The sequence below is a fragment of the Raphanus sativus genome, chromosome 2 (assembly GCF_000801105.2).
Source record: "Raphanus sativus cultivar WK10039 chromosome 2, ASM80110v3, whole genome shotgun sequence".
NCBI classification, from domain to species: Eukaryota; Viridiplantae; Streptophyta; class Magnoliopsida; order Brassicales; family Brassicaceae; genus Raphanus; species Raphanus sativus.
Window position 1 is genome coordinate 24,593,700 of NC_079512.1, and position 26,644 is coordinate 24,620,343.

General features: G+C 29.0%; 1 protein-coding gene and 1 long non-coding RNA gene across 3 annotated transcripts; one reads left to right on the forward strand and one right to left on the reverse strand.

The window, feature by feature from the left end:
* The first annotated feature begins 2,257 nt into the window (after positions 1-2,257).
* LOC130507916 (uncharacterized) lies at positions 2,258-4,964 on the forward strand. Of its 2 annotated transcripts, XR_008942563.1 has the most exons (3): positions 2,329-2,660; positions 2,811-4,109; positions 4,373-4,964. It is a non-coding gene; the product is annotated as an uncharacterized LOC130507916 (long non-coding RNA). The 2 variants fall into 2 exon arrangements; XR_008942562.1 differs by having other exon boundaries at positions 2,258-4,109.
* Positions 4,965-13,835: 8,871 nt separating this feature from the next.
* LOC108842833 (transcription repressor OFP1) lies at positions 13,836-14,776 on the reverse strand. The gene has a single exon (XM_018615869.2). It carries the CDS (start codon positions 14,727-14,729, stop codon positions 13,944-13,946), a length of 786 nt encoding a protein of 261 aa, XP_018471371.2. The 5' UTR covers positions 14,730-14,776; the 3' UTR covers positions 13,836-13,943.
* Positions 14,777-26,644: the final 11,868 nt, after the last annotated feature.

Consider the following 26,644-nt stretch of genomic DNA (forward strand, 5'->3'; position numbering starts at 1 on the left):
TAGATGGAAATAATGAAATTTTAACCATTCCTTTAAAAGTACATCATTTATGAATAATATTTGTTGCACACAATTCTTTATCATTCCTCTAATTTAAAGAATTGTAGAATGAAAATATTTCTTATCAAAATTGGAAAGGAACAATAGTAGTAATAATTCTCTATCCTTCTTATTATTTCCTTCTTAGATATTTTTATTTTGATAATTGCTACTTACAGCCTACTTTAGATAATTGCTAACTACAGCCTATGTGTTGGTTTAGTCAGAATTTTGTTTTAATCCAAATAATACATTTGGTTTTCGGTGTGAAAACATAAAATATTTCCTTAATTAACATTATAATAAACAATTTTCTTAGTATAATTTTAAATTATATTATTATATAACGAAACAGATGAATATTATAAAAATAGATGACAAAAAGAAACTTTTATTTTTTCATAATTTACACAAACCATGAAAACAAAGAAAACATTTACTTTTCTACAAAATTGCTCCTAAATCCTTACTCCTTTATTGTTATGAACGCATTTCTTAAATGACATTTTAAAATAGTATTTTATATTAAAATGAATTATTTTAACTTTTGAAATTTCTACAATTAACTAAAAGAAATAAGACAAATTTGTAGATATTTGTGTTGTGTGTATCTCATTTTTACACGTTAAGGACCTTGCTGTAACAAGTGTTTTGACATTATTTAATTATATTTCACAAATATTTTTGATCTGACTCGAATTCACAATCTTATGAAAAGAGTGATTTGATGTGTCTTTGTTTTCATAAATGATTGGTCGAGGGAAAATATGAGCATGTTTTGGTTAAAACAAAGACGTATCACCGACTTGGTTTTCATGCCAGAAAGATTTACACTCTAAGACACTTATGTGTTTTTAAAGATTTTAAATTTATATAATCAAAGTAGATTAAAAAAATCAAGAATATAGCTACATGGTTTTACTAACTCAATAAAATAAAATAAAAACGGTCATTTCATACTAACATATCGTGATATGTTCAATTCATAATTGACTTATATAGTCGTGTAAAAACATGTCATCAACTTTTGAAAATTTCAAATAACAAACCTAATGTTTATATTTTTGACGAAATCATACCCAGTCGCAATATCAGCTGCCGCATCATCTAATTTTCTGATATACATGCTATTTTAGCTAATTTTGCTAATTTGGATACCACATATACAAGTCTTTTTTTTTTTGAAAAGTAGTCATTTTATAAAAAAAAATAGTTCTTTAGAAGATGTAAAATTTTATATATTTTTATTATTTAGTAAAATTAATAAAAATTGAGTAAATAATTAAATATTAATCTTATATAAGAAATATATTCGTAAATGTTTTGATCATACCATAATAGCATTCTTATAAGAGTTATTTATGTTATAATGATTCGAGTTCAATACTAGCGTTGTAGTGTGTTACTATTGATTAATCATGAGTATATTATTTACATTTAAAGAATTTAAATTAACATATCATAAATTCTGTAAATGAACACAACCATGATTGATCGAGAGTAATACGAGTACACTAACGTTGAATTTGAATCATCACAACACATATTAATTCTTATAAGGATGGCATTGTGATAGGATCGAAACATTTATAAATAGATCTCTTATATAAGACTAAATGTTTTTTTTTTAATTTTACTAAACTATAAAATTTTATAAAATTTTACATTTTCTAAAAGAATATTTTTATAAAATGACTATTGTTTTCCAAAGATATGTACATGTGGCATTCTCGTCATCAAAATTAGTTGACGTACATATATAGCATCTAGGTCATCAAAATTAGATGATGTGGCAACTGATGTGGGAACTCGGGTATAATTTGTCCAAAGAAATAAACATTAGATATGTTATTTGAAATTTTCAAAAACTCATGTATGTACTAAATGCATGTTTTAGCACGACCATGTAAATCGAGTATGAACTAAAATATCGCAATATGTTAGTATGAAATTTCCGTTCTCCCTAAAGTCTACGAGACTAAAAAGGCTAAGACTTCAGAGTTTAACAAAGCAAACAAAAATCTAAAACTGTAAGCACATATGCATAATAAGAGCAACTCCATATATCATTTGTGGCTTTGAGATAAGTATTTATAATATATATATATTAATAAAAAGGAAAATGGGATAAAAGTTGAGATATAAATTCTGAAATTTTTATATAATTTTGACAGACACTTGTCTAGTTGTAGCTAAAAAAATTCTTATATTTAATTTAGACAACATAATAAACATAATATCAAAATTACAATAATTTAGAGTTTAGATATCTATAATTCAATTTTAACCATTCCTTACACGTCTATAGAAAAAGAACTCTACCATCTTCTTGAAAACTCAACTCTCTTCCTGATTATTGGTTAAAGCTGGTGTACGTAGATTTACACAATCACGATTTACCCATTTTGGATGTTGTCCTTTTCTTTTCATTTTTATTGGAATAAAAACCTTTTTATATTTGGTCATTATCCATCCTTTAGCATGTTTTTCTGTTGTTTAGATGTTTGACAGAGATTTTGTCTGAGTAATTGTTTGTTTGTGGTGGAAGAGGTTTCTCGGTGGGATCTCGGGATCTCTGGTCAATGCTAACGGATGCTTTGATGAAGAAAATGTCGGATCTGGTAGATCTACAGAGCAGTTTACATGCAAATGACATCTTCTCCATTTTTACTTAGATTCTATTCATATTCATTTTAGAGTAAAAAATCATCAACTCACTCCAAGTTGTAGGATCTTTGCTTGATCTTTATCCTTCCTTTTGCTCTGGTCAGGTGTGTTTATGGCTTCAGAAGACTGAATATGAGGCATCCTTGTTTGGTTTCAGCGTATGTCTTCTTTTCTCTTGTTTCTAGCAATGGTGTAAGCGATGTGGGTTAGTGGTGTGGTGGTGTGTGTGGAGCATAACAAATATAACATCTTTGAAAAGTTTTAAGTTGCTTGTCCCGCTCTAGAAAGGAGTTTTTCTCGCGGTCTTTGAATAAGTGTGGTTTCTGGTCTATCTTCTGCTCTCACATTTTTCGGAGGCTTCAGTTTGTTGAATAAATATAAAGAAATTGAGAGTTTGAGTTTTCCAATGATGGTTTGTTTAAGGAAAGGGTTTGGTTCCAAGTATATACTTTTCTTCTATGTTTGGTGTATGATGTTATTCTTATTGGTTATGGTTTGTTACTGTGAACTAAAGTTCATGTAAGTTCCATTTTGTTTTGCTCTTATGGCCAGTGCATTGCTTGCCAATCGAAGTTCCACATTGGAAGTTAGACAAAAGAAGGTAGAGAAGTCTAACTCTAGTTAGTACGTGGGCTTCTGAGAAAGAAACCAAAAGTAAATCCATGCGGTTTATCTCTAAGATTTAAAATAGATAATATCATACTAATCCAATAATAAAGAATTGGACACAAGCTAAATAAATCCCAACAATTGGTATCAGAGTGGTTGATGAGAAATATGCAAGAAAACCAAAATAACTTTCAAGATATGAATGGGATGAATGAGAAGTATGTGGCAAAGATCAAGTCAAAAGATCCTGGAAATTCAGTTGTGGGAGAGTCATCTTTAATTCGATGGAGGAAAAAACACGAGATAAATATGATCCTTAGTTTGAGTAGGAGAATGAGAGATGTCAATCTAAATCCCACATTGGAAGTTAGACAAAAGAAAGTATCTATTACTATAAAATAGGGTTGTTTCCCTCCTTTCGACACGTCAGATGTCATGTCACTAATTCATTTATCCTGAAGTCGCCATGTGTCCATCTCCTCTATATGCACCGTATCATTTAATTGATTGCATCGTGGGCTTTTTTTAATGTGTGATTTGGTTTTCAAGTTGTGAGATTATCCGGCCCGGAAACAAAAAACGATGTCCCTCTAACCCTAAGACGGCGTAAGCGAAAATACAAAGTTCGTTCTCCTCTTCGTGCGGCGGTAGGCGGTGACGCTAACCCTTCTCCTCATGACTGAAACGGTCTGCTTTATGGATTCGTCTTAAATCCTATTGTTTTGCTCTCACATGATGTGTCTTCCAAGCGTCGTTTAGATCTGAGAGGCGGTGTATGTTCAGTATAAATATATGTTAGTTTCCTCTCCTTGAACTCTTGAACTCTTCTTATCATCGTATCGCTCGAAGAAGCATGATATTTGTTCATGTTCTGTCTGTACTGCAGAAGTACCACTATTCTGATTTGGTTCTGTTTTATGTTTGCGTGTGTATGTGTGAATTTTCGGTTTATGTAAAAGTATCGTTTTTTTGTCTGTCTGCAAATTTCATGAACTTTTTCTTATGTGGGTTTTAGTGCTTCTACTGTCACTAACATTGAAGGCTTTGTTTGTTGTAGGTGTATCTTTCTCAAACATAGAAGAGACATTAACCTCTGCATTTTCTCAGCACCAGCTTTAGTCCGGCATTTATTCACGCATCTGCGTTTACACATGAACAAAATTGTTTATCTTTTTTACTTTAGTCAGTTCATAATGATCATCTTTTTCTAAAACACGTGGGGCCATGTGCAGGATAGAACGTTATATGTGGAGCTTCATTTGTTCGAAGCTGCCAAAGAAGGAGGATGGTTCGGACACCACTGTTTATATACGGTTTACTTTCTTTCTACACTGCAATACTCCTGTCTTCTACCTCGACAATGAGTCTGACCTCAAGACCTATCCCAAAATTGGCCAAGCTGCGTTTGATGCCACCAGACGTATCTTTTTCGTTAAGGGGCTATTTTTTTCAAAAGATTATAAATCTATCTTCATAGTGAAGGTTGTAAAAGTTAGGAAACATAGTATGGTTAGTCTTTTGGATTTTGAACAAATGGAACAACTAAAAAGCTAAAGGCATCAAGTAGATCAGTCAGTCAATCTCTTTCAGAAGTATGTGAAATTATATTCTAGTTACAAATGAATGAGATGCTATTCTTAAGTGATTAACCCAGTTTGTTTTAAATAAATGTAAGATGATAGTTGATAGTTGAGCCTCTCTTTCAGATATATAAAATATATGTTAATTTGAGATTTACTTGCTAAATTATGTCTGTACAAATGACTTAGTACAATGTTTTTAGCTTTAGATGGTTATGAAAAACGTTTTGCAAGAAGGTACAAATTTATATGTGAACATATGGTTATCATAGTTACCGGTTGTGTTCAAGTTACCAAATGGTTAAGCAAAACTAATAATAAAAAGACAAGAAGGTTGTAGAAATTTAAAGGCGGAGACGAAATTCTATTTATTAAAGAAAATTATTCAAGATTGAGAATAAAATAAATTAAGGATAGAACATTCAAAACAAGAAAGAAACGATTTTTTTTTCAACGTCTAAATCGATTATTATCGAATAATTATGCTATTACAACGATGAGAATATTACAAAGACGATTTTACAGCCGACAATTCTACCATCCTATTAAAATACACGTCTGACTGCACTACTCTGAGCCGTCCTATGAGATTCATGTTCGAATATTTAATATGAGTTAAATTGATTGTCTATATATTTTTTCTTAGAAAAAGCGTCGGTTACATATCGTGCATTATCATGTGTAATCCAAAGACAACAATATAGATTTTTAAGCACATAACATAATTTGTTATACTTTGTCTTTTTTATTTTACTTTGTCGATAACGGTGCTTTCATAATCAGTTAGGGTCATTATTCATAAATGATTATATATAGCAAAAAAAATATAGATGTTGCAAAATTGATTATGTATATAAAATAGTTCTAAGACAAGGTGGAACATAATTGATTATATATATATATATCAAAATATTTTTTTTAATTCTCTTGAAAGTTATGAATTTAATGTATTTAAACCCAAAATAAGCTTTATTTATAGATAACCAAAATAAGTAAAATAAAATAATATTAAGATCATAACAAAAACTCAATTATTTTTATTCATTCTGTTTATCATGTTATATGTATAATATTTGTAGTAACTAAAAATATCACAAATTTTAATAACTGAGAAGTAAATTAATATGAATTAGACTTATATATTTATAACATATGTCAATTCAGTATAATGAAATATACTTACAAAATATAGTTAAAATTATTTTTTTAACAATCGTAACAACCTCCTCACGTGCAACAATTATTTTAATCAGCTTTCGTTTCAAGATAGGAGCATAAAACAATGACAAATACGCAAGTAGAACTTGGTGCAGTACTGCATACCGTAGTTTGACATAACATTAAGCATTCTAGAACTATTTCCTCTCTTTGCAGCCTCGCGAAACTGAGCAAACAAAAATCAGTATTTTTGAAACACAATATGTTATAAAATTGGTATTTTAAAATTGATATTTCATTATTTTATCAAATTGTATTATATATATTTTAACTGATTTGGTTTTGAGTTAGACTAATTTATTATCATGATCAATTTAATTAGTGTAAATGTTTTTTAAATCTTGAAACTTCTTGAATGAAATATAGTAATATAAACTTCAGATTTTATTTTATTATGCCAAAGTGAAATAAAATAATAACAATATATATATATATATATATATTTCTAATTTATTTTTGCTAATTTTATATTTTTCTGAAAAATAGAGAATAGTGAAGATTGATGTCACTTCAAAAAATCCACAAATGATTATTAAAAATAACAATATGGTCTCAAAACTCTATTCATTATTTATTTGTGTATAATATCATTTTCAATTGACGATGTTTTGTTTTCAAATGCTTCATAAAATTAATATAAATTCATATAGAATCATTTTTACTATAACTTCCCGCCCGTAGGGCGGGCCAATCCTAGTAATATATAAAAAGAAGTTCAATTCTAGTTAGTATTAGGTCTTTTAGAAAAAAATTCAAAAATAAATTCATGCGGATTTGCCTCTTAAACCCAAAATATACAATATCATAATAGTCAGAGAATAAAGAATTGGACATAGACTAAATAAATCTCAACATTACTTCCTCTCTCTTGTGTGATTTCTCGGCAAGAGTTCTATTTATTTTAAGTTGAACATGACTAATTTCAATTTTTCTTGTCAAGGATTGTATATAGATTTGGTTGTATAAGTGTGTAAATCTCTAGTGATCGGTATAGATTGTGTAACTGTTATTGTTGTTTGGGTTTATTTTCTCTTTTGTGGATTACATTTCCGGGAATTATAGTGTTTCCGCCAATTTTGAAATTTCAATCGTGCCAACTTCATCAATTAAAATCTGATAGAAAAGAATAATCACGTTAACAGCAAAAAAGATTCATTCACTTGAAATAAATCAGACCATAGTTGGAGATACATAGAGAGGGTATTTAGCTAAAGCTTACGCGGTAGAGTTTTGGCTTCTAGGAATAAATGTGATAATGAGAATGCTATGGTAATCTACGGCCAGGTCAAATCTGGACATAAATAAGTGAAACATTGGTTTTGATCTTTCAAAAATTTGGAAATTTTTTACATAAGTATCCACTCCCCGAATCTTGAAAAAAAATTTACTAAAATTGTTTAAAAAATATTTCAGACCCCCAAACCTCAGATCCAGCTTTGCCTATAACAACAACGGTGAAGGGTACAGCCAGACGGAAACGTTATAATTATATGGAAGCTTGTGTAATCGTCTTTATCAAAAGTAAATACGAAAATGATATTAAAATATGTTAACTTAACACAAGAATCAAATCCCAAAGAGATTTGACAAGTGACACAGCGATGATTCGGTAATAACAAAATAATAAATCAAATACTACAAAATGGCCCATTTCTTTTTTTTTCCTGCCTACATTTATTTTATCAGATTTTAATAGGATGTCATTATAAACTTGTTATAAGATTGCGTTATATCTATATATATATATTAAGAGTTCTTTTACGTTGAAATATATGAAGTACATTTTTTTGAGAATATATATGAAGTACATTAAGAACGCCTTTTTCAAAAAAGTTATATATATACAACCTAGTAATAATATAACGGGGTTGGTTCATTTGAGGCATAAGTATAAACCTTTTTTATATGAGAAGTTATTTTTTAAATTGGAATCTTTAAAAGGTAACTTCAAATTTGTTAGATCGTATGATCATAGGATTCGAAACTTCCATGATAATAAAAAGGGTATATCACGAATGTGTTAATTAACTCAATATTTTTAGCTTTTGGTCAAGAAATACTGTTTTTAGCTGTAAATTAACTGAATATTGTTTTTAGATTTTTGGACAAACGATATTTGTTTTTAGCTGTATCGCTTAATTCATAGTATAATTACACAATAATTACGATCTGAAAAGACATTTAAAATGTTTGTTAGGTTAGGTACGACTTAATCTATAGATAAAATGTACAATTTGTCAAGTCATCTTCATTGCATTTTTGGTTATGTTAGTAAGTATTGCTACGAAAGTTGTATCGTCACTGATTCCAAATATTCTGAATTAACCTATTAAACAAATAAAGAGTGTAAGAAAACAAATATATATATATATATATATATCATTGAGATTTTTTCTAAATTTTTTCTTTTCATATTGAGTTATAACTGTAATAAATCACCAAGTAAAAAATAAATATGAATCGTTCTTGTAAATATAATCTAGTGAGAACTAAAAGAAAAATTCAATAGTAAGTTGGTATCAACCAGGACCGGCTCTAACTCATGGCAACATGGGTAATTGCCATGGGTCTAAAATTTTCTTTAGTGTTATTTTACTAATTAAAATTTTTTTATTTTTGTTTGTTAAATTATCAATTAGTTGGTGAAATTTTATAATAAAAAATCTATGATTAACTAAACCTAATTGAAATACAATAAAAAGATTACCTTTCACTATTCTCAATTTTTCATTAACAAAACCTAATTTACATAAAAAGACTCATTTTCTATTTTTTCTTTGAATGCCACAATTCTTTTTCTTTAATTTTAAAATACAATAAATAAAAGTTATTTTTTTTTATAAATGGATTTTTATTTTATATTTCGCCTAAAGCAAAAAAAATATTAAGATGGAACTGGTATTAACCATAATAGCTTTTTGTATTTTTAAGTGTTACATAAACAAACAAGAGCTATTTAGGTGAATAATCATAAAAGAAAAGATAATTAGGTATCGTTGTAAGAAAAGATTATTTAGGTTATCGGACATATGAACCAAAGTGGATTACTACTTTGTTCAGTTATGATACACGTGAATTTATGTTAGGCGCGTGAGTTATTATTAATTTCTTTTTTAATATATAAATATTAATAATCCAATCCACGATGTGGGGGATCCTGAACGTTTCAACATCCTCTGAAAATACAATGATGGCAACCCAGAAACAAGAAATAAATCTAAGACAAGAGAATCAAGCGAGGGAAAGAAGACAGATGAAGCGCATGTTAAATTGGTTAGAACAAAAGACTGAATAGAGAAGAATACATATTTTGTTACTGAACTTGCTTAAATAAAAGGTCTGTTAAATAGACACCTGCAACAGAAACAAAAAAGGCTCAACTACTTCCTAAACAAACTCGTGATCATACTTTTACAAGTTTTGAAGACCACTGAATTATTCAAACTTGAAAACAATCAATTAAATACCAAATCAAATAACACATTATTCTTCAGCGCAAACCTTCCATCTCCGACAAGACACAGGCGGAGGAGAGCATTCCGGTGTTCCCGCGACATCTCAAAGACCGGCGTACCCGAGACCGATCATAGATCTGTCAAACAGTAGGCCTTCCTACCACAACCCACCTTCGGAGGTAGTCCTGCGGCCTGACGGTTCCCTCTCAAACTCTAGCTCCTTTGTTAGCTTTGTAGAGCTGCCGCCAGAAACACTTCTACTGGTCAAGAGGGGACTGCTCTGACAAGATGCACAGCGAGGAGAACCGCCATCTTCTCATAAAGCTCCGTCGCCGACAGCCATCCTCACAACCGCGGTGCATGCCTCTGCGCCCGTTTACTAACTTCCGAAGCCAAGATAACCTCTGCACTGTCCTCTAGCAGAAAGAGCAAGCCGTTGTCGGACAAGCTACCAGAGCATCAGCGATGCCTTGGAGGTCCACCACTTCAGAAATCTCACCGCTTCGGAGATCTCACCGTTTCGGAAGAGAGAGAGCAGTGCCTCCAGATGACCACCGGATCGCTAACTTCAATTGATGATGCGCAGGTTCCGATTCATAGGGGGAGAAGGATCAATATACGAACTGTCATGAACAGTGTTGAAGAGATTCCTCTCCAAACAGAAGCGATGTAAACGAGAGGAGAGAGACGCGCATGTATTCACACCAAAAACCACGAGTTGCATCTACAATATAAGGGCAATTTCGGATTAAAATAGAAGTTGTACAGTATGATTCGGTCTATGACCTTTTAGCTAAATAATGTTTGAAACATGTATATAGCGTGCAATTACTCAACAAACAATGTTATAATTTTTATGTTTTGAGTAGAAAGAAAATGAAGAAAAGAAAAGTAAAAAGAGAAAGAAAGTTCCCCGGAGTGTACTTATCTTTCATTCAAAGATTAATCAACCATGTTGGGAAAATATGAATATCAGACGGTAGAGAGACAATGTCACAAAGCGCAGAAACTCCGGTGATAATGTTGGATAGTTAGAAAAAAAAAAAAGAAGATAATGTTGGATCGGAAAGCAAGTTCAGATAGATGGTCGTTGACCAAGTCCGCACTTGCGGCTCACCGACAAGCCTCACTCGTTAAGCATTATTACATCGTCGCAGTAAAGCTACTTCTTAAACTATGAGACCAAACTATATAACTTTCCATTTGACATAGGGAAAAGCTAGCAGTGATGCATCTAAGCAGATATCTGAAAATAAACTGTATAGCAAAAATATTAAAAATAAAAATTACCAAACAAAGTAATAGTTGGAACTGCTGAATCTCAAACAAAATAATTGACTACCTAGAATTCCATGTTAAGTAAAATTATACATACTTATTCTGTTCTTGAAACTAAAATTTTCCAAAGTGTTCACACATATTAATAATATAATAAATGTTTACGATTACATTTTTTACTATATATTTTTAATAATATCACCCAATTGTATTTGATCAATTTAAAAATTCTTAATTAGTGTTTCTTAAAAGAATGTAAAAATATTTTTAAAAGTATTAAAAATTAATGAAACAAGAAAAAATCTAGAAAATTTTACTTTTAAAAACGGAGTGAATATATGATATATTAGAACGAGAATAACATAAGTCTATTATTGCATATTAGCTCAGCCAGATTGATTTTATTTGCACAAATTAGCTATCTGCTGCATACAACACTTTATTTTCTTTTTGACAGAAGAATGTGCGATTCGTCCATATAATCTTTTCTTCACAATATAGTATTCTGTAATTTATTAATATCGGACGAAAATAGTTGTTTCTGCAGACTGACCGGTTTTAATCCTAATTGCTATTACCATTTTGGGGTTAAATAAATGCTACTATCATTTACATCTTGAATATAATTATATTAAACAGAATGAATTCGTTGATGTATACTACTCTATTTTGTGTTATTATGAAATGGCCCTACTTTTGAAATTTCACGAAAAAGGAAAGTCGTGCCTTGTGGATTATCAGCAACTTTATGTTAAAAGGAGCTAGCGAGTAATGACTGATGAGTAACGAAAGAAAATAATATAAGAACAACTTTCGTCTATTAACAAATGGGATATGTCGCAGTTCTAACCAAAGGGATTATCACTTTAGTGATTATTTATTTAAGTATTTCCAATATTGTTGTGGATACTAACCATCACCGAGAAACAAAGTAATTAAGTGGATGTTGATATGTTAGTGTAAAGTCAAATCACAAAATCAACTATATAATCGTGATATTTTAAGACCTGAAATTTGAAAATTCATAGTGGTAGGGTATATTGCACGGAGATACCACTGGCCACACCACCAGTAAAAAAACACACACACTATATAACATGAATAACATCCAGAAAGTCCAAGTTAAATCTGTGAAACTGCAATGGTGTGTTCTTCGATGTCATCGAAGATTTACTTTATATTGTTAATTTATCAGAGAAATGGGATAAAGAAAGTTCTGAAGCAATTGATTAATATATACAAAAATCGTTGTAGTATATGCTCGCATGCGCGACAAAACTTTAGAATCTTTTTGTGTTCTCATACTTAAAAAGATAAGAAATTCAATGTTTTCCTTTTAGTTTTCCTTTTAAGAGTCCTTGCTCTGAAATTCCGTGTAATAGTCATTCCATTTTTTTGTGTTACAAAAAAAAAGAAAGTCATTCCATTTTTATTCTATCTATAAAAATTTATGCGAAAAGTCACGACAGTTATTTTTGATTTTTATCCAAAAATATATGTTCAGAAAATAAAATAAACTAAAATGAATCTGATATTTTATAATTTGTATATATTTTATATTTTAATTAAATGTAATCAAATAAGTCTATATATTAATGTTAGCGAATTAATGAATATGACAACATCTTTAAAATAATAAAAATATATTTTTTAAACATTCAAATTTTATAATAGATTTATAATAATTATTTGAATTAATATTTTAATATTTTATAACAATTTTTGTTTTGAAATATAATTATATTTTTACGGGTATTAACAAACTTAGATTCTGAAATTTATTTTTGGAATGTAGTAAACATAGATTATTCTAGAGTTCTATTGTTTATAATTAATGTATATCTACTTGATTGTTTGAATAAATTACATCAATTTCATAACAACATAAAATATAAATTAGTTAATCTATTATCAACATTTGATTTTGATGTATTTAAAACTTAAATATTTTCTAAACTATATAAATAAATTGTATAAGCTAAAATTACTGAATTATATTTGTAGACCACATGGATTCCTTTAATCGTCAAATTATTATATAACCGTTTATGTTAATATAATTTCTTTTCAGTGAAAAAAGAATTGATAATGTGTTGTAATTTTAATTATAAAATATAAGTTGACGAGGTGGCAATCATGAAAAAGAGAGTATATTTTATTATATATAGATTGTATTAATGAGCTTATTATTATAACTCTCTTACTTACTGATTTGTTTTTTTGTCTATATGTTAATTACTTATTTTCTATTTATTGTTGTCATTTGTCACCCATCACTGAAGTAAACAAAGGGACCAATTGAATATTGTTTTCCTTGGCACTTACATGACTAAAAGCAAAATCGTTTTGTTTTCTTCTTCCTTGTCGCACTCTTGTGTGTATGCATGCATATAAAAGTATAGAAAATAATACGTGGATGTTAATGAAAACAATTAAATACAAACAGAAATAAAATAAATATAAACGTGAAATTGAGAAATGCACACGCACGCACATATCCAAAGTTAGGTCTGAAAATACGGCAGATGTGGATTTAATGAATTGTCGGTATCCTAGGTCGAGTTTTAACTACTAAATTGTATACTAATAATCTCTATAATTTCTGTCTTTTAACTCTTAAGTACATATCATGTGAGTAAGCATAGGCTATAGTATATTTTTTTTTTGTTTTTGAACATTAGTACGTATAGGTTCATGAGGGATGTCATGACAAAGAAAAGAAAAAAAACAGAGTTATGATTCTAATGGAAAAGTTGATACTGTAACATAACTAATAACCCATCCACATTAAATTGAACACAGGGTAACACTTTATGTTGTTGTGTCAAACCATGTTTGTCCGTGCAGTAGTAAGATTCATAGGAAGAGGCACCAATTTGGATAGAAATACCCCTGTACTTGAGATTTCAAGGAATGGCACCACTTTAGACAGGTACAAGACTCTATGCTCTAGCTATACCTATATATATATATATATTTATAAAATGCATTATGATAAAAATAGTTATATAGATATGGTTACAGATTATCTATAAGAGACTATAGATTAAGGTCACTAACTGATGGGTAAAGAAGATAAATAGTATTTGATCATTCTTTAAAAAGAAAGATGGGGAGAAAGATTAAGATCAAGCCAGATTTGCTTGAAGACATTGATGATAATGTGGTGATACTCGTCAGAATTGAGACAGAGATAGCAAGCTAGAAGCTCCTCTAGATCCTTGGACGCTCTTATGTTGTTCTCTGCGATCATCTCTTCCATCGATTCCTTAAAGTCTCTCCTCGGGTCTACCGACGCCTTCACTACCGCTCTGCTCCGCCGCGAACTCACAGTCGCCGATGAGCTGCTCGCAATTTTCCTCGTCGAGATCCTCGGCGAGCGCAGTCTAAGTTTCACACCCGCGGGAGAACTCACTGCCGTTTTGCGCACGGTGGTGGTGGGTTTGGTGATGATGGGATGGAGATGGAGTTCCGGAGGGGGAGTAAAGGTTGCTGAGGCTTTGGAGGTAACGCAGCTGCAAGGGCTGTGCGAGGAGCTCTCCAACGACTCGTCAGGGATGAGTAGTTGATCAGAGCGAAACTCGGGTGGTGAGAAAGACTCAGAGGAAATGACTTGCTTCGAAGGAGCAGAGGAGACGGTGGTGGTGGCGCGGTTGCGGACGGACTTTCTGGGCCTTGCATAGTAAGAAGAAGAGCGGCGAGGAGGAAGTCTAGGACTGCGCGCTGTGGTAGGAGCAGGAGTAGGAACTGGTTGGTGTTTCTTGATGGGAGAAAGAGACACCGAGCTGTTTTGTTGCTTCTTTCTTGATTTCCCCATGTCTCTCAGTTTGTAAAACCATGCGTTAGGGACTAATTCCGATAGCTTAAACCGATAATTACCCATCTTTCTTTCTTTCTTTTGTAAAATGAGAGTTTTGAGATGCAAAAATGAGAGAGTCGAGAGCTGGAGATTATATAATAGGGTAGGGGAGAGTAAATACGTGTGGGTCCACAAAACGTGCAAGTTATAAAAGGTGTAGGTAAGAATAAGATTCCCTCTCTATTTTTCTTGATTTTGTGTTAGATTATGTTCGCCTTTCATTTCCCTCCCTCCTACTAATTACATTGACATTTGACACTGACACTTCTTTTAAAAAAAATATATACTTTATATATTGTACTAGTTGTTTTAAAAGATGTATTACTAGTAGTAGTAACTGTGGTAATTGTAATAATCGTTTATTTTGAATGTGCATCACGAGCTAATATCGAAAATGTCAAAAGAAGTGGTGGTATTAATTTATTTTGTGTTTACAGTAGTTTCCTAAAACGAGCGCGATTTTCATGTTAATAAATGTTACGAGGAGTATGTATGACCCTATAGCTGTGGTGGTCCCTCTTGTTGAAACAAACAGAAGTATTCATTCTACGAAATGGGTTCGCCCAGACATTATCACGAAAGAGCCTTTTGTTATCTACCACCCACGCACGCACGAAAGGACTTGTCCTCTTTCCTCCCAAAATAACGAGAGAGAGAGAGAGAGAGAGAGAAAGAGAGGCGAGAGTCGTTCTATCTTCAGTCTTTACGAAAGGATGTGAACATTTTGCAAATGACGGACTCTAAACCCTCTGTCCGACATATTTCATTGAATGGATATAAAATTCACGTCTACATTTTCTTTTTGTTTTTCTGTCTTCCTTTCTGACATGTTTTAAATGATGATTATACAAATTAGTACTCTAAAGACAGCCTTCGTTTTGTATTCTTGTTTGAACTTATAGGTGTACAGTTTCGTAAAATCTAATGTTCATAAATTCGAGAACGCCTCCAAAAAATTCAGGGACCATATAGATATAAGTTCAGAAATAGATAATTGTATGTTTTGAACGATCCAACACATGAAACTAAAAAAGAGAGAGATAGAGAGAGAGAGTAGGATTGTCCAAAACAAGAAGATAGATTTTTTTTTTTAGAAAAGTCATAAAGAAGAAAGATTGTTAGCCTTTTGCCAATCACTATCACCTTAAAAAAAAACATGCTCTGTGTTGGTGCGTGGAATTGCTCTGTCCTCTGTGTTGAAGTTTTGTGCCCATTTTTTTACAGAAAAAAAAAGTTTTGTGCCAATTCTTTTATCTATTACCAACAACTATTCCACATTCATAAATGTTTCCAGCGAAAATTATAATTAATGAATCATAGTAAGTTAGTAACAATATAAATTTTATACGTCACATAAGAACACTCCGTCAAGCTTTGATTTTTGTTTTTTTGAAACTTCACTTAGATCTTTTAATCAATGCAATATGATTCTTTTTTTTTTTGTTTCCCCCTGATTTGTATGGATTTTCTCAATGCTTGAAATATAGAATAATCTAATCTAAATTATACACTGGGTTGAATAGTAATTATGATGCATGTTAATTATTTCTTGAAATAGAAAAAAAAAAAACTGAACAAGGCATACAAGACATTAAAATAAAATTGGGCTTTATTATCAGTTTAATAGCTGCTCCCGAAGGCCTAGTATGCAAGAACAATTGGATGAGCTGCACTTTTGGGCTTCTCATGGGATACACATATTTTGTAACACACTCAAAATAATTCTCCAAATTCTGTTATTCTTTTCAATCTATATATGATATATGCCCACATAGTTCTCTTCATTAATCATGAAATTTTTGATCGAGGAGCTTAATGTCTGTTGATAGCTAGTTCGTGCCACAGAGACAAATTTGAACACAAACTTTTATTTTATTCGAATAGGCATCAGGAGCGGATGTGGAACAATATTGAGATGGGTCACAAGGTATCTTTTCACCATGTTTAATTTTATAGCGAAGGGATTACAAAAAGTTAATGTAAAATTTTGTTACGCAAATATGCACACAATTATAAAATTATATAAGGAGAAACCTTTTATCATTACTAAAAGTATACAATATATCTATGTTAATATCATTTAAATTTAATTATACATCATGATTGTTTTGATATATTTATTCTAAAATAATTACGAACAAATAAAAATGATCATTTAGTTTATATGCACACACCAATTTATTACATAATAGTAAATCATTCTTAGTTATTTAATATATAATTATTATTTTGTTATTTTATAATACGCAGAAAAACATAAAATAAGTAATAAATATAAAATATTTATTATGCACAAGACGTAGATCTTAACCTAAATATGTATCTTTTTAATAATTTTAAATCTTAAACATTTTTAAATCTCAGGCCAAAACAAAAGAATAAAACGAGAATAAGCTCCAAAATCAATATTTATACCGAGCAATAACAAAAATGAAAACCAATGTAAAAAGACGAAAAATAATGAAAATATGTAGGATTGACACGTGAACGTAAATTTCTTATAACCATAACTAAATTTAAAATTGTTAAATCATGATATAAAATCGAGCTGGCATAATTTCATTCTAACCAATTAGTATACCTGAGATGATTCGACCTAAAAGTTATGTTCTTATGACATATTTGACCTAAAATATTTTTTGAAATGGGAAGAACTCATCATTAAACAAATTATGTCATTTACAATTTTTAAAAAATTGTTTAAGGACCAAAATATTAATTCGATCAAAAATATAAATTTTATTTTTTCATACAATATTTCTTAAATAATTTCCATATATTATTTTAGCTCCTCATTCATGGGTTGTTGTTGTATAGCTTTATCTCGGATTGAATTGTACTATAGTAGTATAGTACATTGCAATTCATACTCCCATATAACCATATGTGGGACTTCCTTACCTATAAAAAAGTATAATTTACTTACGCTTGTTTGTTATTATTTATTAATAACAAGCAATCTCACGATCAATCAATTAGTGTGTGCGTACTGCGTAGTGCGTAAGCCATGCCCTCTGTTTTGTATATTATTGTTGACTATAACTAGTATATTGAAAATAAATAAAAAAACACAGACATCTCATTAGTTAAATATTCTTCTATCATCGCTTAATTATTCGCAAGAAAGAAGACATATTTTCCCCAACTTATGCTGACTTGCTCCGCATACTCAACATAGTTTTTTTTGAAGTCCCTAAAATTGTCAGTGAATTCGTAAAGAACCAGAATATTGAATAAATATCAACGTCAGGGATCGTCTGACCGAACCTATAGACAAAGTGTTTATTAGTTACAGTACTAATAAATTTTCACTTTGAATGTGGACGCGAAATCAATTTACTTGGCACACATTAAAAACAATACTAAATGAAAAATATTTATAACAACAAATGTGTTTGGAAAGACGTCAAGTAGATAGCGAAAATAAGGAATTAATGAATGGTTTGGAGAATGTGAAGAAAAATAAAACAACCATGTTCCCGTGCCCATGGGATACTTTAATAATGCCGTGTATCTCTCTTATGGACCGTCGACTTAAATTGCTAATATTTTGATACACAATTTAACCTTAACATCGTTTATCTTTTTTTTCTTTTTGCTAAATTTTTTGATATTATAATATTTTATATATTAAACATCGTTTATCTTAAAAAGATTTGATTTGATCAGCTAACAGAAAATGATTTAAGAGAAGATAGACGAAGGCGAAAAATAACTTTATAAACTAGGCCAAAGCTCACATATTTTTCTCGTTCATCTTATATTTAAGCGGTGATGACTTACGTTTATTGGAGAAAGGATTTGAGAAAGCTTAAATATATACTAATATCACATTTTTGTTTAGATTTTAAATAACTGATTTCATCAAATGTGGTTTCAACTTTATTTGATATAGGTTGTGTCCTTATCTGCATATAAATTTGAACCAATTTTCGCATTATTAAACTGAAACTAGCTATTAAGTGACGTTACCTTAGTTCTCATTCTTCAAATGCGGTATCCGTATCATAATCTCTTGTATAATACTTAAAAAACACTACAATCTTTAAAATATGATAATTGTCATCACTAATTTTAAAAAAGATATTTCTAAAAGTGGATTGGTCAATCTAAATGTATATTATTTTTTATTAAATTAATTATAGAATTAATTATTAGTTTATAAAAATACTCTTCATTAAAAAAATATAAAAATTACCTATCGAAAATATATAACAGCTAATAATTTAAATAATTAAGATTTATAACAATTTATGTATCCTCTATTATTTTTTGTTTAATTTTATATTATTATAATAAATTAAAAAAATTAAATTAACCAGATATTAAAAATAGATTTTCCGTAATTGTTATATTTTGAATTAAAAAATAAAATTAAATAAAAATTTTAAAAATCTCATTGTAAATTTTGATCAATGGTTTAATTTTTCATATAACAAGATGAAAATAATTATAAAACCATATGAGTAGAAAATTTCATTTGATAATATTTAAATTAAAAAAAATATTTATTTTATATTTTGAAATTAAATTATATACAATTAAAATGCATAAATATTTAAATTTTAAATTTGCATTGAATAAGTATCAAAAATTTAGTATTTAAATTTTTAGTAAATGAATTAAATTTTAAAAATGATTACAAACTACTACAACTATTAGAAGTCCCACACTAATTTTTTATCAATTATTTAGTTTTTTTTAATAAACAGACACAAATGATCATACAACTATAAGTAAATAGTCATACAAAAATACTATATATCTATGTTTATATCATTTAATTTAACTATATATCAAATGATTTTTTAATCAATTATTTAATTTATTTTAATAAACATACACAAATGATATCATACAACTATAAGTAAATATTCATATAAATACTCTATATCTATGTCTGTATGACTGTATCATTTAATTTAACTATATATCAAATAAATCTCTTATATATTATTTGAGAAAGATTACAACTTTTGAGACTATACAAATCTCTTATTAGTGTATAAAAACTTCATTATTTCCTTAAAAACAATGAAATTACATAATATGATTAACATATTTATTACAATTAGTGATTTAAAGAATAAAGACTTGATAACAATTTATATATTTTATATTATTATAATAAATTAAACAATCACATTAGCTATATACTAAAAATAGAATTTTTCATATATATTATATATTGAATTTTTAGAAAACTAAAAAATTAATAAAAGAGTTAAAATTTCACAATGAAAAATTTGATCAATGGCTTACAATTTTTATAATAAGATAAAAATGATCATAAAATCGTATGAGTAGGAAGTTTCATTTAATATATATATATATATATATATATATATATATTAAAATAAATATTTAATTTAATATCTTTTAAGTATACCATTTAAAATACATAAATATTTAAATTTCATAATCAAGTTTTAAGAATTTAATATTTAAAATTTTGAATGACTATTAGTTACTAATCAAAGGTCTCATATAAAAAATATTATTAATGATTTAATTTTTATAATTCTAACTATATAATACAATTTCTATTAATTTAAAATTTAAAATAAAATATATTTAAAACTATTTATTTTATATAGTTACTTACATATTTTGAGGATTAAACCGCAAATTTCAACAGGGCAAATGCAAAATATAATTTTTGTTACAAGATGGACAATTAAAATTTTGAATAAACAAATCTATTTACATATTATAATGGATTTGACCCGTTTACCGACATTACTTAAGGAGTTTGTGTGCAGGGGCGGACGTAGTAAGGGACGTACGGGGTCACGTGCCCCCATCTCATTCTTCATTTTCTTTAAGCAATTATAGCTAATCAAGATCAGTGGCCCCTATATAAATTATAAAATACAGTGAAAAAAATTATGTGCCCCCGACTAAATGCAGTTCTAGATCCGTCACTGTTTGTGTGTTCATAAATTTTCTTTGTTCCATACAAAAGCCGTTTATTATCTTAGAGACTTCGTTTTTTCTTCTTTTTTGCTAAATACTTTGTTTTTAAGCAAAAATTCTTTTTTTTTTATTGCATTTCATTATACATTATATAAAGTTCTCGTATTCCTTTTTCAACATTAGCATTTTTCTTTCTTTTTTTTTTTGACAAAACTTTTTTGATTAGTCATTTGCTACATTTTTCTTTCTTTCTCAGGTTAAATTCTTTGTTTTGATTGGTTCAATGTTTTGAAAAAAATTGTACTAGAGTTTAGATTAAATTCTTAGCTCATGAAATATTACAATCTTTTAAACTTTTACATTACTTGTTTCAAACGAAAACTGTATGACAGATCTTTTTGGTTTCCACTGTACAAAATACAACCTAACTTCCATCTTCATTAAAGAAAAGCCTCAAAAAGTTGTCGATGATGTTGAGTTGCTATTTTATACATATAATTATGACGTTATGTTCACTCCGGTAAATATATATTGTTAACATTTGGTGTAACATGGGCTACGATTTTTCTTAAGACTCCTGGTTTTTTTTGGTGGGTTGAAATCAAACGAAATAAATTTTTAGAGGTTTCTTATCGTGACAAACAAACTAGGAGTTTTTTCTGTACTATATTAAGTAAAAATAACGATTTAAATTATACTTAAAATAAAAATTTATTAATATTATTTATTTTATTAATTTCTTATCAATATTTAATATAAAATTAATTTAAATAAATATAAAATTAATATAAAAATAATTTCATTTATTTAAATTATATTTAAGAATATATGTGTATATATTTCAAATAATAATCTAACATAGATTTTTCTATATATTGTTAGCTAGATATATTAAATAAACTTGTATAAGATTAATAAAATGAGATAAAAGGTTTATTTATCAAAAACTAAAACTAAAAATATTTATAAAATTTTGTAGATATATAAGAAGCTAATGATTTCGCGATTAAAAATGTATAAATTTGAAAAAATATTATGTAAAATTTTGAAGATTTATAATTTTCTAAAAATAATTACATAAACTTTTGAATTTTTTTAAATTATATAATTATAAAATATAATTAAATAATATTTCGAAATTTGTAATGTTATATTTGAATATATTTATTTTAATGACAATGTATAAGTTACTATCATATTTCAAAACATTTACTAAAAATATAAAATCAACATTGAATGTAATGTATCAGTTATTATCATATTCTGAAAAGTTGAACAAAATTATAAATTAACATTAAAATATAATTATTTATATCATATTTAGTCATTATCATATCATCAATTATACTAATCATGTTACATTTTTGTGAAAATAATTGTTAAAGAGATAGGTAGCAAATTACTTTTCAAATAATAGAGGATTGAGAAAATAAATTAGAATTTAGATTACTTAACACATCTTTTCAAACTTGCGATACCACTCCACCACTGTTGTGTGAATAGGTTAACAATATTGGTCAATAGAATCTTGCACGAGATCATGAATATGAAGCGAAATAATTTATTCTTCTCTCGGTGGTAGATATTTGCACCTCAGAGCCGAAGCGACCTTTGGAATCAACCAAATAAAAGGAGCAAGTATATTCATTTATAGTATATATAAACAAAACTAGTTGTATTATTTATTTAACGATGCCTCTCTTCTTCTTCCTTTTCATTTTTCTTTCTGAAAGAAGCTTCACTGAAATAGCCCTGAAAGAAATATCAAATGGACTGCATCGTGCATTATCACGAGGTGCACTGTTTTTTATTCACGAGGGTTAAGCATTTAGATATCTATTCTGATTCGATTCGAATCTATTATGAATTCGGTTCTGATTTGGATAATTATTTAAATTATTTTAACAATTTTAAAATTCATTATATATTTTAAATTATTCGAAATATATAAACAAATTAATATATTACATATAAATTTGAATAACATATGTCAATTCTTGAATTTAATATAAGAACTTTTTTGGTTTTAATATTTGATTTAAGAATCAATAGATATTTTAAGTATTTTTTAGTGTTTTGAGTATATTTTAACTATTTTAGATATTTATTTTTGATTATTTGTATATATATTTTAAGTATATTGGACAGCTTAATTTTATTTTTATATATTTGGATGTTTTCAATATATATTAAATTTAAAATAATTATTATATAATGTTATAAATCTATTTAAGATACATTTGGATATTCGAAATACTTTAGTATGAATTGAGTTAGGTTTATGTTCTCTAAATACTAAAAATTTGGATATGCTCGGAATCAATTTTAGTTCAAATTTAATATTATTTTTTTCAGATCAGATTTGGTTTCATTCTTCAAGATTTTTTGCCGAACCCTATTTGAAGTTCGTACAAAAGGAAATGTCTTTTTAGTTTATCATTGAAAAAAAAATTGATAGTAGCAACTGTGGGTGTCCTGTATGTACAATTAGAGCTGGGAATTTGATTCATTATCCGCGGACCCCGCCCTGTTTGACCCGCCGCGGGGCGGGTGCAGGTCGAGTGATTTGAAAAAAAATTGTTCGCGGGTGCGGGTGCGGGTCAAGTGATTTTAATGCGGAACGGGTGCGGGTCGACCGAATTTAAACTGCGGGTACCCGCCAAACCGCAAAATTAAAAAAAAAAAGAAATTCTTTTTAAAATATGATTTTTTTAATAAAAATTATGTTTTCTTATAAAAAAATAATAAAAAGTACGAATATTTTTAAAAATTTAATTAAAATATATTATTTATATTGTTTTCTAAAAATATTAATAAAATAATTATTTTTGTTATGTTTTATATTACCGCTGGTCCCGCGGGTTACCCGCTAATTTATGCGGAGCGGGGCAGATCTTACATTTTTTAGATGCGGGTTAAGCGGGTCGAATTTTTGAATCGAAAAAATGAGTCCATCTACAGTGGGGCGGGTCGGGACGGGTCGACCTGTAAACCCAGCACTATTAACAGTACAATTGGACAGCGTTAATGCGGATACAAACACGTATGGTTATCTAATATCTTAATAACATTTCGTTGTTTAAGATAAATGACAAAAATAATTAAAATCTGAAATTGATGTATATTTTGTTCTACACCGCGTATGCGGTGGGTAGCTCACGTGGTAAGATTTTCTAAATCGACTCTCTAAGAATTTTATTTTTGATTTTATTTCTTCAAAATGATCTTTTTTTTGTCAACACAAAAGGATCTCAACCACAATCTCACAAAGACAACACTGAAATATAAAATAGCTATTAATAAACTATAATATTTTTTTAACCAATAAGTGGTGGTAGTCTAGTGGTAATTTTTTGAAGTTTGTTGTGTATTCACATCAGTTTTGGATTCGATTTCTTCTGAAAACTAAATTATGATTACTTGGCCAGTTTGAATTTGAGCGTTGACCCAAATGGTTTACATGGTGGATCGTAACAGATGATCGGTTCATCCTCTAATATTAGTCGGAAGGTATTCTAAACTCGGATCACACAATATGATATCCAATCCTTTCTGTAGCTCAAGTGTTTCTTTCCGGTACCGACTAGATCAGCCGATAGGTTTATATTAAAAACTATAATATTTTGAATACTAAACTTATAGTAATTTTATGCTCCTTAAAATATAATAAATACTCATCCAAACTAATAGTTTATTATATATATATATTCGGAGATATTTTTAACGAATATAATTAAATTAACTAAAACAAACTACCGATTCAGATAACCAAACGGAAAGTACATAATTGACATATAATAAGAGAGAAAGAAAACTCCGATTACCTTGTGCAAACTTATCTATCAATAAATTTTATGCTCCTGTATACACATGATTAAAAAATTAGAGAGAGAGAAAATATATCACCAAACTCATCCATATAAGTAAAAGATAAGCTGTTCTTTAGGTGTCGATATCATTTTCCCAAGTTAAATAGTTTGTTACAAAACCAATAAAAACTATAGAGACTTGATGGATTCCATAATCCAAATCAGAATTACATATTTTGCATGTAAAGATGATAAAATTCATCGGATATCAATCACTTCTATCATGTTGTCTGAGCCTATGGTTGTTTAAAACCATCATTGGCATCTCTTTATGCCCCATCAAATATAACAACATATGGTAACTCCCACCGGTTGCCTCAAAGAATCTGGATTAATCACCTTTTGTTCTTTAGAATCTCAATTCATAATGTTCTTTCAATTTTAATTTTGTGAAAAATTACTTGCGGATTTCCATTTTTTGTTCTAGTAGATCTTTTTGTTGACATTCTTTCAAATATACCATATAATTCAATGAAAATAGCTAAATCATAACTTTTAAAATTTCAAAAATAGATAATTGATGTTGAAAAAATTGAAAGCATCTAAAGATAAAAAGATAGATATTGAAAATGATGAGAGTATAAGATTAGAAAAATTATATATTGACTCTCATCATTCTCAATATGGTATCAGAGCTCGATCCACGCAGTCCAATCCGATCCACATCGATATGGTCCAAGGTTGGCGCATCAATCTTTGCCCAAGCATTCCGAGATTAACGCTCAAAGAGCCATCATCTCGAGGGGGCGTATTAGATACAAAGTGTCCCACATCGGTAGTTGGAAGGGATCCTTAGTGATATATAAGATAGATGAGCCATTCCACTAATCACCAATTGGTTTTAGGTTGAAAGCCCATCTAGCTTAACAATAGATTGGTTCTCCTTCCGCTCTACATATACTACACCCTATATGACCGTAATTTTGAGACAATACCATGTGACCGTAATTTTGAGACAAGTATTTGTCAAATAAAATACCTTTTTGAACTATTAAAATACCTTATTTTGGTAAGCATTTTAACTTCCAGGCAAAAACCAATAAAAGTTTGATGTTTGGCCCATAGAAATCCATCGATGTTCTCCATTTTATACGTTTGTTTAACCGTATTCTATGCAATTTATTGCAGATTTTATCAAATCCTAGTTTCAAATCCGGAGAGAGCGCGATTTATTAGGCAACTATGCATATTATGGAAAGAATGATTACATGCAACTATGCGATTATGGAAGGAATGATTACAAGAGATCTTCAACATGGTTCAAGTAAATCTGGTCAGGCGTGGATCTTCATAGGACGGCTCAGATGAGGCAGTTAGGCGTAGATCTTCATAAGACATGTAGTATTGTCGGTTGTCGAATCGTCTATGTAATGTTCCTAATAATTGTAATATCATAATGAATCAGCGTTAAAAAACCGTATACTTACCTGTTAACTTAATTATGGGGAGCATTTTAATTTCCATGCAAAGACTAATAAAGATTTAGTGTTTGGCCCATAGAAATCCATTTCTATTCCTAAAATTTCTACATTTTATACTTCAGTTTAGATGTATACTTACTTGGTACTATAAAATGCCACCTACAAAAATCTGGTGTATAAATACAACTTATCACCAAATATTTAATGATTTTCACAACTTCTGAAGTACAATATGCATTTCTTCTGTTCCTGAATAAGTGTCATTTTGACATTAATGCAGTTTACAGTTAATTTTCAGCTGGAAATAAATATAATTTTCATTGGAATTTTAAAACGATATTTTTTGTTTAACAAAAAATATTAAAATGATACTTATTATGAAACATAGAGAGTATTAAGTAAAATCATATTCCAAGAGAGATCTACTGAATTAATGAGATGTTTCACTATAAATAAGTGTTATAAATATTAATTTTGAAGATCGAATATTGTTGATCGCGTGTGAATAGCATAAATCCAAGGATCACTCTATACTAACCTGGATTTCTCTCTACTTACTCTTTTGATTAGTTTTTAACTAGATATTTAACTGAATCAATGCTCATTTTCCAAATGATGGTGAATATTATTTGTGTTGATCAAAATATGTCTTCCTAAAATATATTCTCCTAAAAACTCTTGAAAACAAAGATTTGAGCTTGTTTTTTTTTGTCATCAGATTTTAGCTTGTTTA